Source organism: Rhinopithecus bieti, unplaced genomic scaffold (assembly GCF_001698545.2).
Source record: "Rhinopithecus bieti isolate Rb0 unplaced genomic scaffold, ASM169854v2 scaffold_70550, whole genome shotgun sequence".
NCBI classification, from domain to species: Eukaryota; Metazoa; Chordata; class Mammalia; order Primates; family Cercopithecidae; genus Rhinopithecus; species Rhinopithecus bieti.
The window spans coordinates 826,952-846,785 of record NW_016826791.1 but is presented as its reverse complement, the minus strand read 5'-3'; the positions used below and the strand labels follow the sequence as shown (position 1 = coordinate 846,785).

At 41.6% G+C, this 19,834-nt stretch overlaps 1 protein-coding gene across 2 annotated transcripts in view; it reads left to right on the top strand.

The window, feature by feature from the left end:
- Positions 1 to 19,834, top strand: part of GALNTL5 (polypeptide N-acetylgalactosaminyltransferase like 5) — a 69,860-nt gene that overhangs the window by 10,108 nt on the left and 39,918 nt on the right. Inside the window, exons 1-3 of one of the 2 annotated variants that reach the window (XM_017863670.1) lie at positions 5,910 to 6,003; positions 9,193 to 9,263; positions 9,507 to 9,627. In XM_017863670.1, the coding sequence (XP_017719159.1) occupies positions 9,227 to 9,263; positions 9,507 to 9,627 (158 nt within the window). In that variant the 5' untranslated portion in view covers positions 5,910 to 6,003; positions 9,193 to 9,226. Of the gene's footprint in view, positions 1 to 5,717; positions 6,004 to 9,192; positions 9,264 to 9,506; positions 9,628 to 19,834 lie in introns of those variants that run through there. The other variant, XM_017863669.1, reaches the window with a different exon arrangement.

Below are 19,834 nucleotides of genomic sequence, written 5' to 3'. Positions count from 1 at the left end.
TGTTTCTTTTATTTTTTTTTTTTTTTTTTTTTTTTTTTTTGAGACAGAGGCTCACTCTGTCACCCAGGCTGGAGTGCAGCGGCACAATCTTGGCTGTCTACAAGCTTCGCCTCCCGCGTTCACGCCATTCTCCTGCCTCAGCCTCCCAAGTAGCTGGGACTGTAGGTGCGGGCCACCTTGCCCAGCTAATTTTTTGTATTTTTAGTAGAGACGGGGTTTCGCCGTGTTAGCCAGGATGGTCTCGATCTCCTGACCTCGTGATTTGTCCGCCACGGCCTCCCAAAATGCTGGGATTACAGGCGTGAGCCACTTAATTTTTACCATCAACTGTGTCATCCACCTAAACTTCTCCATCCCACATACTCTTCCTCTCAACGGGGTTGCATTCACCGTCCTGGGTCCATGTCTGGGTTTTTGTTTTTGTTTGTTTAATAGACAGTCTTGCTCTGTCTCCCAGACTGGAGTGCAGTGGCATGATCTCAGCTCACTGCAACCTCCACCTCCCGGGTTCAAATGATTCTCTTCCCTCAGCCTCCCAAGTAGCTGGGATTATAGGAGCCAAACATTCCCAGCTAATTTTTGTATTTTTAGTAGAGACAGGGTTTCACCATGTTGGCCAGGCTGGTCTCAAACTCCTGACCTCAAGTGATCCACCCACCTCGGCCTCCCAAAAGTGTTGGAATTCCAGGCGTGAGCCACTGTGCCCAGCCATGTCTTTATTTACTTTTTCCTTTATTTCCATTTGCAATCCACAGGTAGTTTCCCAAAAAAGAATACATGGAGAGTACTTTTTCTGAGCCCTTTATATATCTGAAAATATTTTTATTCCACTCCCAAGTTTGATTAAATTTTGAAGAGGTTGAGAATTCTAGGTTGAATAACATTTAACATAAAAGTTTCAAGCTGTTTGTCTATAGTTTCAGACTCCAGTGTTGCTGTTGAGAAGTTTGATATCATTTTGATACTCTTTCTTGTCTCATTCATTATATGGGGCATTCTGTGGGCCCCTTTCATTCTGGAAATGTTTGCATGATTGCGTTGACGATTTCCCCTCCACTTTTCTCTCATCACCTTGCGGAACTCATTACTGGGCAGATGTTCTTTCTACCTTCTAGAATGAAACACCACAGGTCTCAGCTTTCTCTTAGGCTTCCCTCTGCCATTTTCTTGTGCATTTCAGAATATTCCTTTCTCACCATTTTCTAATAATTTTATTATGTATTTCTTTATTTTGAGACAGAGTCTCACTGTGTTGCCCAGGTTGAAGTGCAGTGGCGTGATCTAGGCTCACTGCAACCTCGGCCTCCCGGGTTCAAGCCATTCTTATGCCTCAGCCTCCTGAGTAGTAGGGATTATAGACGTGGGCAATCATGCCCAGCTAATCTGTATTTTTAGTAGAGATGGGGTTTCACCATGTTGGCCAGGCTGGTTTCCAACTCCTGACCTCAACGAATCCGCCTACCTTGGCCTCCGAAAGTGCTGGGATTACAGGCGTGAACCACTGCGCCCGGCCATTTATTCTAATTTTTAAATGTGAACAATCATGTTTTAAATTTCAGCTTCCCCTTTTTATTCTCTCAATGCTCCTTTTTCATAGCCTGTTCCTCTGGTTGTATGAGTGTAGCATCTTCTTTGATCTCTCTGAGCAACCAACATTATGTTTCGATATTTTCAAAGTTCTCATTTCTTCCCCTTTCTGGTTCTGTTTGCATTTTCTTTCTTTCTGGAGGCTTTCCTTAAATGTCTCAGGCAATCCTTGGCAGCTGTAGGAGTCAGCTCCGGCTGCCATAACCAAGTCCACAGACTGGGAGGCTTGGCCAACAGACACTGATTTTCCCACAGTTCTGGAGGCCGGACTCGGCATCCAGCTGCCAGCAGGCTTGGATTCCCCGAGGCCTGTCTTCAGGGCTTGCAGGCGGTTGCCTTCCCGCTATGACCTCACAGGCCTTATTCTCTGTGCAAGCACCTGCCTGCGGACTCTTCCTCTTCCCATAAGGACGCTGGTCCTATTGGATTAGGGTCCACCCTGTGACCTCATATAACCATAATCACCTCTTTAAAAGCTCTGCCTCCAAATACAGTCGCATCGGGGCTTGGTGTTTCCACATGTGAGTTGCGGGTGGACACAGTTCCGTGCATAACAGCATTCGATTCTGATATGGTTTGGCTGTGTCCCCACCCAAATCTCATTTTGAATTCCCACGTGCTGTGGGAGGAACCCAGGGGTAGGTCATTGACTCATGAAGGCGGGTCTTTCCCATGTTGTTCTCGTGAGAGTAAGTCTCACGAGATCTGATGGTTCTATCGGGGGAATTTCCCTGCACAAACTCTCTCTGCCTGCTGCCATCCATGAAGGTGTGGCTTGCTCCTCCTTGCCTTCCACCCTGATTGTGAGTCCTCCTCAGCCACGTGGAACTGTAAGTCCATTAAACACTTTTTCCTGTATAAACTACCCAGCATTGGGTATCTTTATCAGCATCGTGAAAACAGACTAACACAGATTCCAATCCCAAAGTGAGATGCCAACCAGCTGAATGGAATCGCTGAGTGTTGGGCCGACCTTGGCCACAGGTGTGCTGTCTTCAGGGGGACGGCCTAGGGAGCCGGCTGCTTTATTGGAAGCTCTTACATTTCAGCACATGGAGGTCTTTTCTCCGGGCCCTGGCTTCTCATCCCAGAATGATTCTCCTATCAATCCCACCTCAGACATAGCAACCTGGCTGCCAGGATCCTGTGTGGGAGGAGGGAAAGTAGACAGATGGACCCAGACACTCCACATCCACACATTCTAAGTGACACTCTTGGTTTTAGCCCCAAGCTTTCCTTTGTAGAGGCTCAGCCTCTACCAGTCTACTTCTTCAAAGAAACCACTCTGACTCCTGCCTGGATTTTGCTGTGCAGGGCTGGGCGAAGAGAGTTGACTATTCTGAATACTAACATGTGCCTTTCCCCAAGCCCGCAGCCATGTGTCCACTGACTCACCAGGGGCCTCCAAGCCCCAAGCTGCTCCAGGGTTAGCAGCCTTGTTTCCTCATCAGAGTCCTCTGTCTCTCCACATTGTTATCACCCGTCCAATAACGTTCTCTCCTCCAGATGTGTTAAAATCTCACGTGCATTGATGTTCCCTCTACCACTCTCTTTTCCCATGAGAGTTTTTAGCTTTATTCTTATTCACAGCTGAGTCAAGAGGGAGCGAAGACACACACACATTCAATCTATCATCTTTAAAGGAAACCTCTCAAGACTTTCTTCTTTCTTTTTAAAATAAATTACAATTTCAAACAAGGAAAATATAGAGAAAAATATGAGCACTCTGAGTTCTCATTTATCAAGCTCAATCAAATCACATCATTTTGCCACATTTTCTTAAGAGCTTTTTAAAAAAGTCAGCATAACAGTAGGAGGCTGGACATGGTGGCTCACACCTGTAATCCCAACACTTTGTGAGACTAAGGCGGTAGAATTGCTTGAGTCCAGGAGTTTGAGGCCAGCCTGGGCAACACAGTGGGACCTTGTCTATACCAAAATAATAATAATAATAATGATAATTAGCCACACATGGTGGCATGTGCCTGTGGTCTCAGCTATTCAGGAAGCTGTGGTAGGAGGATCACTTGGGCCCAGAAGGTCGAGGCTGCAGTGAGCCATGTTTGTGCCACTGCACTCTAGCCTAGGTGAGGGGAGTGAGACCCTGTCTCAAAAAAAAAAAAAGGATACAGTAGGAGTTCTTTATTCTCCTCCCCTCCACCATGAAGGTAATCACTGTTATGTAAATTCACTATTTTATATATATAATCACTATTATGTAAATTTGTGTACATCATTCACATGCATGGTTTTTTTTTTTTTTTTACCATGCATTTGCTACATGTTGGTGTACCATAAATAATTGCACTCTTTTTCATGTTTTCCTGATTTATATCCCACCCTACTTGCTTTTCGCACATGATGTTTTTAGACTTTACAGCACCAGTGCACATAGCTCCAGCAGATTCATTTCCATCATTGAAAGAGTAGCATCGCTTTATTAGTTCTCCTGTTGAGGGAAACTTCAGCTGTGTCTAGTTTTCTTTTTCTCTTTCTTTCTTTCTTTCTTTTTTTTTTTTTTGAGACAGAGTTTTACTCTTGTTGCCCAGGCTAGAGTGCAGTGGTGCGATCTTGGCTCACTGCAATCTCTGCTTTCCAGGTTTAAGCGATGTTCCTGCCTCAGCCTCCTGAGTAGCTGGGATTACAGGCGCCGGTCACAATGCCCGGCTAATTTTCTGTATTTTTACTAGAGACAGGGTTTCACCATATTGGCTAACCTGGTCTCGAACTCCTGACTTCAGGTGATCCACCTGCCTTGGCCTCCCAAAGTACTGGAATTACAGGCATGGGCCACCATGCCCGGCCAGTGTCTAGTTTTCACTATGACAAACATTACCTCAATAAACATTCTTGTACCTGTCTCATGATACATCTATTTAGATGAGAGCTGCCACTTATGAGTCTCTTTTTTTTGTTTGTTTGAGATGGAGTCTTGCTCTGCTCTGTCGCCCAGCTAGAGTGCAGTGGCGTGTCTCAGCTCACTGCAAGCTCCGCCTTCTGGGTTCACGCCATTCTCCTGTCTCAGCCTCCCGAGTAGCTGGGACTGCAGGCGCACACCACCACGCCTGGCTAATGTTTTGTATCTTTAGCAGAGACAGGGTTTCACCATGCTAGCCAGGGTNGCCTTGGCCTCCCAAAGTACTGGAATTACAGGCATGGGCCACCATGCCCGGCCAGTGTCTAGTTTTCACTATGACAAACATTACCTCAATAAACATTCTTGTACCTGTCTCATGATACATCTATTTAGATGAGAGCTGCCACTTATGAGTCTCTTTTTTTTGTTTGTTTGAGATGGAGTCTTGCTCTGCTCTGTCGCCCAGCTAGAGTGCAGTGGCGTGTCTCAGCTCACTGCAAGCTCCGCCTTCTGGGTTCACGCCATTCTCCTGTCTCAGCCTCCCGAGTAGCTGGGACTGCAGGCGCACACCACCACGCCTGGCTAATGTTTTGTATCTTTAGCAGAGACAGGGTTTCACCATGCTAGCCAGGGTGGTCTCGATCTCCTGACCTCGTGATCCACCTGCCTCAGCCTCCCAAAGTGCTGGGATTACAGGCGTGAGCCACCGTGCCTGGCCAACTTACGAGTCTCTTTAGGATATATCCCTAAGGATGGAACTGCTTCATCATATCATATACGTATCTTCAACGTGACTAGATGTTGCCAAAACGATTGTACCATTGCGCCATCCATCAGCGGTGGGTCACAGTACTCGTCGCTCCCTTTATTTCCAGCGTGTGACATTGTGTGTTTTTACATTTTTAACAAGCTGCTTGATGTCAAATCAGATTTTTTAGAGATCCATACTATCACTCCGAGGTGGACTGGATATGGATAAGGGATGAGAAAGCCTTCTTCGATGGTATTTCCTTTATGGACAGGAGTATGGGCCAATGTCTTGAAATGACACTGTATGTTTTATAAGCATGTTACACATTTTGATGTCAAGTAATCTTAGGAATATCAGTTTTAGGAATTTGTGCTAATAGAAATAAGGACACACTTTATGTATATGATAAGGACAATCAACGTGGTTGTTTTTAAAACACTGAAAATGGAATTTAAGCCAAGTAGGTGATTTACAAACCATTGGAATATCTAATACTGCTTCTCTTAAATCATTCTGATTTAGGAAATTGAAAAATGGACCTTTGAAAATGCTGGGTTTACAATGAGAAACACCATAATTCGATGTTTATTCTATGGGTCCTTGACATTTGGGATCTGGACAGCTCTGTTATTCATATATTTGCACCATAATCATGTGAGCAACCGGCAGAAGGAAAGCCATGAGCCTCTGTCAGCTTGGTCTCCTGGAAAAAAAGTACATCAGCAAATTATCTATGGCTCAGACCAAATACCAAAACCGCATGTAATAGTCAAAAGGACTGATGAAGATAAAGCAAAGTCTATGTTAAGTAAGTATTTGGATTTTTTTCCGTGAGCCATTTGAAGGGAAAAATATACCATAATATTTAATATTTGGAAGAGTATGAGAATATCCTTTTCAAAGCAATTTACTTTTTAAGTTATAAATTATTTTATATACCTGTATATATCTATACATAGAAAATAATAAAACAGGTATGCGTGTATTTACCACTTAAATTTATCATTTTAAATATAGTTTTGCTATATTCGCTTCAGATAGCTTTCTGTTTTTCCAAGAAATAAGTTGTAACAGTACCGTAAAAACTCTACCTCCCTCCTGTCCCCACGCCACCCTCAGAGGTTGTCTGACCTGAAGTGATGAGTGTCTTTCTCCTGCATGTCTTTCCACTTCCTCTGTATATTATCCCTAAGCAAAATATTGTGTTCTATGTTTTAATATATTTTAGATATTCTGATATACATATTATTTTGGAACTTGCTTTTTTCCCTCATCACTATGTTCGTAAGATTATTTTCCCATATTCCCACACATGAAGATCTAATTTTGCCAGGCGTGGTGGCTCACACTTGTAATCTCAACAATTTGGGAGGCAGACGCAGGAGGATCACTTGAGGCCAGGAGTTCAAGACCTGCCTGGGGAACATAGCAAGACCCCAACTCAACAAAAATAATAATGATAACTAGCCAGGTCTGGTGGTGCATGCCTGTAGTCCCAGCTACTTGGAGAGCTGAGGTGGAAGGATCGCTTCAGCCCAGGAATTCAAGGTTACAGCGAGCTATGATTGGGCCACTGCACTCCAGCGTGGGCAACAGAGTTAGATGCTGTCTCAAAAAAATAAAAAATACATAAAATACAAATATGAAGACCCAGTTTAACAAAATAAACCCAAAGAAAGATGAAGAAAATAAGAGTAGAAATTAAAGCCTTAACACACAGGCCTACTATTTCTGTGGATCCCTGCTCTGAACGGCCCTCCCACTAGATGACCAGGTAGGTGTGGGCCTGGAACCCTACCCTAAGCACTACTCCAGCGTGTGACACACGACAGCCCCTTGGCAGGTCTCCTGCTCATTGCCCCGAGGTCACACTCTAATTCTGGCTCTCAGTCTTACCTATCGGATGGTGACAGAAAGGAGAGAAACAGCAAACCAAGGATGAGTGCCAGGGGGACAGTGTTGCTTTCTGGGATGTGAGTAGAACCTGATTCTCTGCCAAGTGAAACAAGTATTGGGATGGCCAAACTGTTTCCCAAAGTAGCTGGGCCACTTTATATGGAGTGTGTGAGAATCCCATGTTCTCTGGATCTTTGCTAACACTTGACATGGTCCAGTTTTTAAATTTTAGTTATTCTAATGGGTGAGTAAGGCCATCACTTTGGTCTTAATTTGTATTTCCCTGATGACTAATGATTTTGAGCACCTTTTCATGTGCTTGATAACCACTCATATACCTTCTTTTGTAAAGTATATTTTGCAGTCTTTTGTCTATTTTAAATGGGATGTTTTCTTCTTAATTTTAAGACTTCTTTATATATTCTAAATTCAAGTTTCTTGATATGTGAGTTTCAAATGTTTTGGACAAATCTGTAGCTTGTCTTTTTATTCTCTTTAATGGCGTTATTCGAAAAGCACAATTTTACATTTTAAAATTTGGGGGTTTTTATTTCATAAGTCCCCAAAATGCCTCACAATGTTACATTTTGATGCTTTTCTTGTATGATTTATGGTTTTTATGTTTCATCTGAGAAACCTTTGCTTACCTCAAGTTCACAAAGATTTCATTCTGTTTTCTTTTAGAAATGAATTTAAAGTTTTAGGTTTCACATTAGGGCCATGATCTATTTTGAGTTAATTGTTGTGATGATGTAGGGTAAGAATAAATGCTCATTTTTTCCACATGGATATTGTGAGAAACAAACTCACCCATCTAACCCCAAAGAATGGACTCAGAGACACAGAGAATAGTGGAAGTGAGACTTTTAATGGCAGTGATGCAAGATCGGGTGTCTGGCATGCAGACACACCCAGCACAGTTTCAACAAGCAATTTATCCCCTAGTGCGCAGATCCCTCCCCCTTCCTCACAGACTGAGTACTGTGGGGTCACGATCTTCCCGGACATTGCCTATTGATTGTTAGGCAGGGGCTTCAAGTATGTTCTTTAGGGTCTTTGTGCTGCATTTTATTGCAGCCCACAATGCATTGCAACTCTCTCAGGACTCTTCAAACATTTGATTTATGGCCCTAGTGGCTGCACTTAGCTGATAAGAAAGGATACAATTACGTATGTTGCAAGCTAACCAAAACTAAATTCTTTTTGTTTTGTTTTGTTTTGTTTTGTTTTGTTTTGTTTTGTTTTGTTTTTGAGACGGAGTCTCACTCTGTCGCCCAGGCTGGAGTGCAGTGGCGTGCTGTTGGCTCACTGCAAGCTCTGCTTCCTGGGTTCACGCCATTCTCCTGTCTCAGCCTCCCAAGTAGCTGGGACTACAGGTGCCCGCCACCTGTAATTTTTTGTATTTTTTTGTATTTCTTTATTTTTATTTTATTTTTGTTTGTTTGTTTGTTTCTTTAGTAGAGACGGGGTTTCACCGTGTTAGCCAGGATGGTCCCGATCTCCTTACCTCGTGATCTGCCCACCTCAGCCTCCCAAAGTGCTGGGATTACAGGCATGAGCCACCACGCCCGGCTCCAAAACTAAATTCTTTGGTGTGTGGGGAGGAGGTAGTTGAGGGGACCCCGACCAATAGACGCCTGGCTGCTGGGTGAAAGGGAGAGCAGGAAGGGGCGGGGAACAGGGGTGGCTCAGTACATTCTGCTGCTTTATCTCTCTATTTCCATGTAGCCTGCTTAAACCTATACTAGGGCACTTAGAATTGAAAATGGACCATCACATACAGATTATTTTCTACAGATATCCAGTTGATCCACCACCTTTTGTTGATAACTCCCCTTTCCCCACTGATACAATCAGAATATTTATCCCTCCATGTCTCATGTTGAAATTTGGCCCACAATGTTTAACATGGAGCCTGGCAGGATATGTTTGGGTTACATGGGCCGATCACTCGTGAATGGCTTGGTTCCTGCCTACAGTAATGAGCTCTCCTTCTATTAGCTCATGGGAAAGCCGGTCGTTTCAAAAGCCTGGCATCCCCCTCTCCTTGCTCCCTCTCTCACCATGTGACTTGCCTGTTTCCTCTTTACCTCCTGCCAAGATTGGAAGCTTCCTGAGGCCCCCACCAGAAGCAGATGCCGGCCCAATGCTTCTTGCACAGCCTGCAGAACTGTGAGCCAAATACATCTCTTTTCTTTATAAATTACCCAGCCTCAGGTATTCCTTTATAGCAATGCAAAACGTACTAAAACATTCGCCTTTGCCAAGAATTATTTGACCATTTTTGCACAGATCAATTTCGGAATTCTATTCTGGTTCTTTTAAAAAATTGTTTTGGTTATTCTAGATCTTTTCTTTCCTGCATCACTGCTAGTAAGCCTTTACTTGTATGACTCTAATTACTTTTTCTTGCAGGTATGGATTTTAACCATACAAACCCAGAACTTCATAAAGAACTTTTAAAATACGGATTTAATGTGATTATCAGTAGAAGCTTGGGCATCGAAAGAGAAGTGCCAGATACCAGGAGTAAAATGTATGTTCTCTCTCTCTCTCTCTCATTCTCTAGATAGGTAGGTAGGTAGGTAGGTAGGTAGGTAGGTAGGTAGGTAGGTAGATAGATTGATTGATTGATTAAAAAGTTACCAACCAGATTTTAATTTTAGCATACTAGAAATGTCATAGATTCCTATTTTTAGGACTTGAAGTCAGATAATGTCAAGATTCTATTTCAAGATTCTAATGCTTATAGTGTAGAGAGTATCTTCTTCATGGGCACAAAATGTGTTCTAGAGGTTTCCAAGAATTGAGTTAGCCACAGATCTTTTTATTAAACCACCAATAAGGGCTTCTGCCCAAAGGGGCATTCATTCCTGATAGAAAATGCTCTGGACAGCTACCTTTTTTTCCCCAAAATTTACTTTTTTCAAAAAAATTGTTCCTTCAATTGTTGAATTAATAATTATTATGTTAATGATTAACATAATCATTAATTATGATATAAAATAAACATAACATAAAATTTGCCATTTTAATCCTTTTAAAATATACAATACAGACATTCACGTTGTGCAGCCATCGATACCATCCATCTCCAGAACTCTCTCACCATCCCAAACTGAAATTCTGTACCTGATATGGTTTGGGTCTATGTCCCCACCCAAATCTTATCTTGAGTTGTAATCCCAGGTGTCAAGGGAGGGACCTGGTAGAAGGTGATTGGATCATGGGGGTGGTTTCCCTCATGCTGTTCTCATGATAGAGAGGGAGTTCTCATGAGATCTGATGATTTTAAAAGTAGTAGTTTCCCCTGCATTCTCTCTCTCTCCTGCCACCATGTAAGACGTGCCTTGCTTTCCCTTCGCCTTCCACCATGATTGTAAGTTTCCTGAGGCTTCCCAGCCATGTGGAACTGAGACAAACCTCTTTTGTTTAGCAATTACCCAGTCTCAGGTAGAATCTTTATAGCAGTGTGAAAATGGATTAATACAGAAAATTGATACCAGGAGTGGGGCACTGCTATAAAGATACCTAAAAATGTGGAAGCAACTTGGGAACAGGGTAACAGGCAGTGGTTGGAATAGATTGGAGGTCTCAGAAGAAAAGAGGAAGATGTGGGAAAGTTTGGAATTTCCCAGAGACTTGTTGAATGACTTTGGTCAAAATGCTGATAGTGATAAGGACAATGAAGTCCAGGCTGAGGTAGTCTCAGATGGAGATGAGGAACTTGTTGATAAATGGAGTAAAGTTGACTCTTGTTATGCTTTAGCAAAGAGACTGGTGGCATTTTGCCCCTACTCTGGAGATCTATGGAACTTTGAACTTGAGGTTTGGAAAATTTGCAGCTGACCATATGGTAGAAAAGAAAAACCCACTTTCTGGGGAGAAATTCAAGCCCAATCCAGCTGTGAAAATTTGCATAAGTAATAAGGAGCTGAATGTTAATAGCCAAGACAATGGGGAAAATGTCTCCAGGACATTTCAGAGATCTTCATGGCAACTCCTCCCATCACAGGCCCAGAGGCCTAGAAGGAAAAATGATTTTGTTGGCCAGGCCCAGGGCCCTGCTGTTCTGTACAGCATTGGGTCAAGGTGCCCTGTGTTCCAGCCACTCCAGCTCCAGCCATGGCCAAAAGGGGCCAAAGTATAACTAAGGCTGTGGTTTCAGAGGTTCCAAGCCTTGGTGGCTTCCATGTGGTATTGGGCCTGTGGTGCACAGAAGACAAGAGTTGAGCTTTGGGAGCCTCCACCTAGAATTCAGAGGATATATGGAAACACCTGGATATCCAGGCAGAAGCCTGCTGCAAGGGCAGAGCCCTCGTGGAGAACCTCTACTAGGGTAATGCAGAGGGGAAATGTGGGGATGGAGACACCAAACATAGTCCCCACTGGGGCAACGCCTACTGGAGCTGTGAGAAGAGGACCACCTTCCTCCAGACCCCAGAATGGTAGATCCACCGACAGCTTGCACCATGCACTTGGAAAAGACACAGGCACTCAACACCAGCCCTTGAAAGCAACTGTTGGGGATGTACCCTGCACAGCCACAGGAGCAGAACTGCCCAAGCCCTTGGGAGCCCACCCTTGCATCAGTGTGCCCTGGATGTGAGACTTGGAGTCAAAGGAGATCATTTCAGAGCTTTAAGATTAAGGGGCCAGGCACTGTGGCTCTTACCTATAATCCCAGCACTTTGGGAGGCTGAGGCAGGCGGATCATGAGGTCAGAGTTCAAGACTAGCCTGGCCAGCATGGTGAAACCCCATCTCTACTAAAAATACGAAAAGAAATTAGCCAGGCATGGTGGTGCATGCCTGTAGTCCCAGCTACTCAGGAGGCTGAGGCAGGAGAATTGCTTCAACCCAGCCAGCAGAGGTTGCAGTAAGCCGAGTTCAAACCACTGCACTCCAGCCTGGGTGACAGAGCGAGTTCCGTCACACACACACACACACACACACACACACAGACACACACACACAAAGATTTAATGTCTGCCCCACTGGGTTTCAGACTTGCATGGGGCCTGTGGCCCCTTTGTTTTGACCAATTTCTCCCATTTGGAATGGGAATATTTATCCAATGCCTGTACCCCCATTGTATCTTGAAAATAACTAACTTGATTTTTATTTTACAGCCTCATAGGAGGAAGGGACTTGTCTTGTCTCAGATGAGACTTTGGACTTGGATTTTTAGGTTAATCCTGGAATGAGTTAATACTTTGGGTGACTGTTGGGAAGGTATGATTGGTTTTGAAATGTGAAATGAGATTTGGGAGGGGTCGGGCAGAATGATATGGTTTGGCTCTGTGTCCCCACCCAAATCTCATGTTTAATTGTAATCCTCAGGTGTCGGGGGAGGGAGCAGGTGGGAGGTGATTGGATCATGGTGGTGGTTTCCCCCATGCTGTTCTCATGATAGTGAGAGACTTCTCATGAGACCTGATGGTTTTAAAGTGGTAGCTTCCCCGTGCTCGCTCTCTCTCCTGCTGCCATGTAAAATGTACCTTGCTTCCCCCTCACCTTCTGCCACGATTGTAAGTTTCCTGAGGCCTCCCAACCATGTGGAACTGTGAGTCAATTAAACCTCTTTTGTTTAGAAATTACCCAGTCTCCGGTGGTATCTTTATAGCAGTGTGAAAACGAAGTAATACAGTACCCAATAAACAACAACTCTCCATTTCCCAACCCCAACACTTCCTGGCAATCACCATTCTACTTTGTGTGTCTATGAATTTGATTACTTTAAGCACCTCGTATAAGTGGAATCATACAGTATTTGTCTTTTTTTGTGACTGGCTTATTTTGCTTAGCACAACGCCCTCAAGGTTCATCTATGTTGTATGTGTATGTGCTAATGCGTTTTTAGTATGTTTTAAGTTCTGATGGTTTCCAGAGAAAAAGGGCCAATATTCTCCTTTAACTAAATGAGAATTACTTACATTAAGGAATATCCACGAAACAGGAGAAAGCGGGGCCACTTTGCCTTGTTGCAACTTGTGTGCAACACAAACATTTGAAGCCACAGATACCACTTATGATGTGGTACACTCAAGAGACGTGGAGTTTGTACATGATGACACAATGTATCTGGGTCATAATAAAATAAAAAACTTAAATTTACTCAAACCATAGAACATGGTATTAATATGGAGAATAATATTTCACTGAACTGAATATTTACTACAAAGGTCAACATTTTAAAATATCTTTTATGTTATGAATTTCTCTCTGTATCATCATTTGTTCTTCCTAAATCTCACCTTCTAAAATAGTGTGATTGCTTTTGCTTCCCTTCCCCCATCACATGATTACTGTTCAGAAAAACAGAAAGTTTAGAGAGATTTGTCCAAAAAGAAAAGTGGACTTGGCAGTTTTAATATTTAAATTATAACTTTATTTAATAGGAAATTCAATTCTGTACAAAGAACCCACTACTATGTTTAAAAATTAACTTCTAAGAGTAGCTGCCACTATCTGGAGTCCAACCAGGTTTTTAGCCATTATTGTAATAGCCCATATTATTTCATTAAATGGAATTTTCATTTTAGCTTTGCCTTACTTTTCAAAACACATATAATTTGGTCTCATAAAATGAGTTTGAAGTGTTTCTTCCTCAATTTTTTGGAAGCGTTTGAAAATAATTGGTATTTATTCTTTAAATAAATTCAGCAGTGAACCCATTAGGTCCTGGAGTTTTCTTTCATAAGAAATTTTTATTCCTGATTGAATGCCCTTACCCATTTTCAGTCTGTTCAGATTTTCAATTTCTTCTTAATTCAGTCTTGATGTGTTATATGTTTCTGGGAATTTATTCATTTCTCCTGGGTTATCCAATTTGTTGGCATATAATTTTTCATAGCGGTGTTTTATGATTCTCTGTATTTCTGTGATATCAATTAGGTCTCCTCTTTCACTTCTGGTCTTATTTTTTTAAGTCTTGTTTTTTCTTAATTAGTCTAGCTAAAGGTTTGTCAAATTTGCTTATCCTTTTAAAAATCCAACTCTTTGTTTGGTTTGTCTTTTCTATTGTTTTCCTAATCTCCATTTCATTTATTTCTGCACTTATCTTTGTCATTTTCTTTCTTTTACTAAATTTGGGCTTAGTCTGCTCATCTTTTTTTTGTTCCTTCAGGTGTAACATTAGGTTGTGTGTTTGGAAACTTTCTTTTGCTTTGACATAGGTATTTATTCCTATAATCCCCAAACTTAGTACTGCTTTTGCTGCATCCCATATGTTTTGGTATGTTTTTTCATTTCCATTTGTCAAGATATTTTTAATTTCCATTTTAATGTCTTTTTAAAAATTTCTTCTTTGGCCCATTGGTTGTTTAGGAACATGTTGTTTAATTTCCATATATTTGTGAGTTTTCTGAAATTTGTCCCATTATTGATTTCTAGTTTTCATACCATTGTGATCAGAAAAGATACTTGATGTGATTTCAATCTTAAATTGTTAAGACTTGTTCTGTGGCCTAATATTTGATCAATCCTGGAGGATATTCCATGTGCACCAGAGAAGAAATATATGCTCTTCAGCTGTTGGATAAAATGCTCATATGTGTCTGTTAGTTCCATTTGATCTAAAGTATAGTTGAAGCCCAGTATTTCCTTATTGATTTTCTGTCTGGATGATCTGTACATAGTTGTAAGTGGGGTATTGAAGTCCCCTACTATTATTTTATTGCAGTCTATCGCTTACTTCAGATTATTACTATTTGCTTTATGTATTTAGGTTCTGTGATGTTGGGTGCAGACATATTTACAATATGTCTTGATGTTGCATCTTGGTATTATATTACCAACTAGCAATATAATATTGTTATATTTTCTTGATGAAATGGGCCCCTTATCACTATAAAGTGACCTGTTTTATCTCTTTTTAAAGTTTTTGACTTACTATTTTACTTCAGTATAAGTATACTCTGCTCTCTTTTGGTTTCCATTTGCGTGAAATATCTTTTTCCGTCTCATCACTTTTAATCCTGGTATATCCTTAAAGGGGAAGTGAGTTTCTTGTAGGCAGCATAAGTTAGGTCTTGTTTTTTTAATCATGTTATTCGAATCGAGATTTATGTATGTATTTTCAGAAGTCTGCAATTTCTTAATGAGATTCTCCATGAGAATTCTAAAATTCCATCTTCCCACTTACATATATATATTTTTTGAGATGGAGTGTCGCTCTGTCGCCCAGGCTGGAGAGCAATGGCACAATCTCGGCTCACTGCAACCTCTGCCTCCAGGTTCAAGTGATTCTCCTGCCTCTGCCTCCTGTGTAGCTGGGATTACAGGCATGTGCCATCACACCCGGCTAATTTTTGTATTTTTAGTAGAGATGGGATTTCTCCATGTTGGTCAGGCTGGTCTCAAACTCCCGACCTCACGTGATCCAACCACCTTGGCCTCCCAAAGTGCCAGGATTACAGGCATGAGCCACCATACCTGGCCTATTACTTTTAATTAATATACACTTATACAGGAGGACAGCCTGTTACTATTGTCACTGAATTTCAGTAGGTAATGAGAAAAGTATTAGTAAACTTAATAGGTACATTATACAAATGATGTCAAACAGAGGCAGACCAAATGCCTAAATTATATGTTATGAGAAGTTACTTTACAGTATGGCCAATAGAATTTTTTAAAACAGTATTTCAAATACAAAAATAGGACTGAGAGATTTAAGCAAACACACACTACATACTAGGAAAATCTAGTCAAATTAAGAAATAAACTTTCCTAAAGCAAGTAGAAAATAAGTTATAAGTGGTGATGTCATTTCAGCAAAACCCAACCTGAAATTAAAATTGATTTATTAATTTGATTTTAACTCTTCTAGCCATATTTCATTATTTTTAACTGTTTTATTTATAGCTGTGTACAAACTTATGAGCACAAGGAGATTCTGAGCTCATAAGTTCACATATTTAAGAAACATTAAAGTAACAATTCATCTCTGGAGGTTAAGAACTTATTTTCTCTCCAAAAAAAGTCTATGTATGATTCAAGTTTTAAAATCCTGATTTATGTTTTATTTTTTGTGTTGTCTTCATCAGATTTTGATATCAGACTTATACTGGCTTTATAAAATGAATTTGAAAGTTTTTGACTCTCTAAAATAGTTGGGATAATATGATAATTACCTATTATGTTGAAATAGCACTTGCTTGATAATTATGAATCACCAGTGCATTTTTTAGTGGTAGACATTGATAAACCTGCAGATTACTCTAAGGTTATTGTTCTACTCAAACTTTCTATTTCTAGGGGCTTTTTAGGACACTATTGTAATAAAAGTTTTTTCCACCTATTTTCAAATTTATTGGCAAAAGTTGTGTATCTTATTTCCCTAATTATTATTATCTCCACTGGTACCATACCTTCTTTCTCATTTTTTATTGTATATTTTCCCACTCTCTTTTTAAGTTTGATGTGCATTGTTTTGTCTTTCAAAAAACCAACTTTTGATTATGCTTATCAGTTTTACTTTTTAGTCTTCCAGTTCATTCATTCCTAGTTATCTTTCTTGGTTCATTTTATTTCATTTGGTTTATCCTGTTTTTCTTGCTAGTTTATAAGGTTAGTTTAATTATTTTACCTCTTTGTGGTATAATAATACATTTATAAATATTCATTTTATTCTGATTTAAATTTTAGCCATATCTCTTAGATTTTAACATGATAGGCTTTCATTTTAATTTCTATATAATTTACAATTTGTAACTTCCTCTCATCCAAAATTATTTGGAAAATCCGTTTTTTTTAATTGGATTTGAACAAATGAATAGCCATTTACAAATTAGTTTATCAGTCATCTGTCACCATGTTTTTCTAATGTACTTAAAAGATTGTCATTGTAATAGTGCCTGTGCCCGCTAGAGTATTTCTACTCAAAATACGGCCTGAAAACCAACAGCACGGACAGCCCCTGGAAGCTTGCTAGCCATGCAGAATCTCAGGCCCCAGTCCAGATCTCCTTAATCAGAATCTGCAGTCAGCAAGAACCCCAGCTGAGACCGATGCATGGTAAAATTTGGTATCCAAATATTGGTTTGGTAGGGCTGCTATAAGAAAGTACCATCAGCTGGGTAGCTTAGACAACAAAAATTATTCTCCCTCAGTTTTGGAGGCCAGAAGTCTGAAACCAAGGTGTTGGCAGGATTGCTTGCTTCTGAGAGCTGTAAACAAAGGCTCTGTTCCAGACGTCTCTCCTTGGCTTGTAGATGGCCGTCTTCTACCTGTAACTCTTAACGTCATCTTCCCTTTGTATATGTCTGCCTCTGTGTTCAAATTTCCCCTTTTTGTATGAACATGAGTCATATTGGATTAGGGCCTACCTTGATGAGCTAACCTTACTAATTATCTCTACAACAGTTCTTTTTCCAAATAGGATCACATTCTGAGGTCCTGGGGACTAGAACTTCGCCATATGAATTTTGGAGGACACAATTCAGCCTAAAACAGTGCTGCTTTGTACTGAACTATTATTAATGTATAAGGTCAGCAATGTATAAAGTTAGCAAATTTATAACATCAGCTCACTGAGGACAACCAAAGGCCATCCAAATTACTTTTACTCTTTTTATTATTATTATTATTATTATTATTATTATTTTGAGATGGAGTCTTGCTCTGTTGCCCAGGCTGGAGTGCAGTGGTGCCATCTCAGCTCACTGCAAGCTCCACCTCCCAGGTTCACACCATTCTCCTGTCCCAGCCTCCTGAGTAGCTGGGACTACAGGTGCCCACCACCACACCCAGCTAATTTTTTTTTTTTTAAAGTAGAGACAGCGTTTCACCATGTTAGCCAGGATGGTCTCAATCTCCTGACCTTGTGATCTGCCCACCTCAGCCTCCCAAAGTGCTGGGATTACAGGCATGAGCCACCATGCCTGACCTTTTACTCTTAAAAATAGCTTACTTAGGTCAGGAAAGAATTTTTTTGGCGGGGAGTGGGGCAGAGTTTTGCTCTTGTTACCCAAAGTAGAGTGCAATGGCATGATCTCGGCTCACTGCAACCTTCACCTCCCAGGTTCAAGAGATTCTCCTGCCTCAGCCTCCCAAGTAGCTGGGATTACAGGCACCCGCCACCACACCTGGCTAATTTTTTGTATTTTTAGTAGAAATGGGGTTTCACTATGTTAGCCAGGCTGGTCTTGAACTCCTGACCTCAGGTGATCGCCTATCTTGGCCTCCCAAAGTGTTGGGATTACAGGCATGAGTCACTGCACCTGGCCAGGAAAGTTTTTATAGACATACCACAGCAACATTTATTGATCTGTTTTTGAGAAACCCACACACACCAGGTTCTCTTGGGGTTCTAAAGGGTCCTCATGTGAGTTTCAGGCTCCTCCACCAACATCAAACTGAAGGGATGCAGTGTATTTCCAGTTTTCTTAAAGTGATACACCCAGGACTGACTATAACATCAGAGATGTGATTTTAGCAGCACAAGTCATCCTGGACCACCACTTCTCTTATTCATGGTATTGGTCTTCCGTTAATTCAGTCTAGCATCATATTTTCTCTTTCTCTCCTACTTTCTGTCTCACAACTCAACAATATTACTGGAATATTTTTTTGAGACAGAGTCTCAATCTGTCGTCCAGGCTAGAGTGCAATGGCGTGATCTCGGCTCACTGCAACCTCCGCCTTCTGGGTTCAAGTGATTCTCCTGCCTCAGCCTCCTGAGAAGCTGGGATTACAGGCGTGCACCACCATGCCCAGCTCATTTTTGTATTTTTAGTAGAGAAGGGGTTTCACCATGTTGGCCAGGCTGGTCTCGAACCCCTGACCTCAGGTGAACTGCCCTCCTTGGCCTCCCAAAGTGCTAGGATGACAGGCGTGAGCCATTTAAGCCTTTTAATTATTTTCCCACATGTTTCTGCACAGCCGCATTTTCCCATTCACCGTTCCAGACCCAAGTGCAGATGGTGCAGGTGCCCTCATTCCCATCTGTTCCGGTGCTTCCTTGGCCCTGTCCCTCAGACTCTCCATTCCCTTGAATCTGATGTCAGTTCCACTCAGTGGACATGACTTCTCTGTCTTCATCTTGTCTTGGATAAAAATGAAGACCAGGACAAGGCCCTCTCCTTCCCTGGTGACTTCATTCTGTGAGTGCCCTGAGGGGACTGTCCAGGATGCCTGTAGGATTGCCTGCCCAGCACTCCTTTCCCACTGTTGTTTCCCCCTTTCCACGGGATTGCAGTGGTAACAATGATTTTTTTTATTTCGACTCAATTTTCTGGCCCCAGTTGATTAACCCAGGGATGGGCACCTATGGCAAGCTGGGCCAATGAATCTTTTCTGGTCAATATTTGATCTTGGAAAAGGTAAAGTCCCATCAGTTTCTCCTTGGGTACTTGCCTGTGAGATATGCTGATGTCAATCACATGTCCCACTAAAGAAGTGGAAACAAGCCCAGTTGCAAAGGAAGATGATAATCATGTAATGAGCCTTCTATCTGAATACTTACTGCATGCCAGGCACTGCTCTAAGTGTTGTAGATATGTTAATTCATTGCATCTTCACAGCCCTTGGAGGTAGGTTGTTATTGCTATTATTATTTTTCCCAGATGTAAACACAAAAGCAGAGATGTAGAGTGTCCAGATGGCATTCAAGCCTCTAGTTCTCATCATTCCTTAAGGCTCCAGCTGCTGCAGTTGCTAGGTCCTGTGAGGCATTTGGGTCAGCTCACAATACATCTCTCTCCTTCCTTCCTTTCTTCCTTCCCTCCCTCCCTCCCTCCC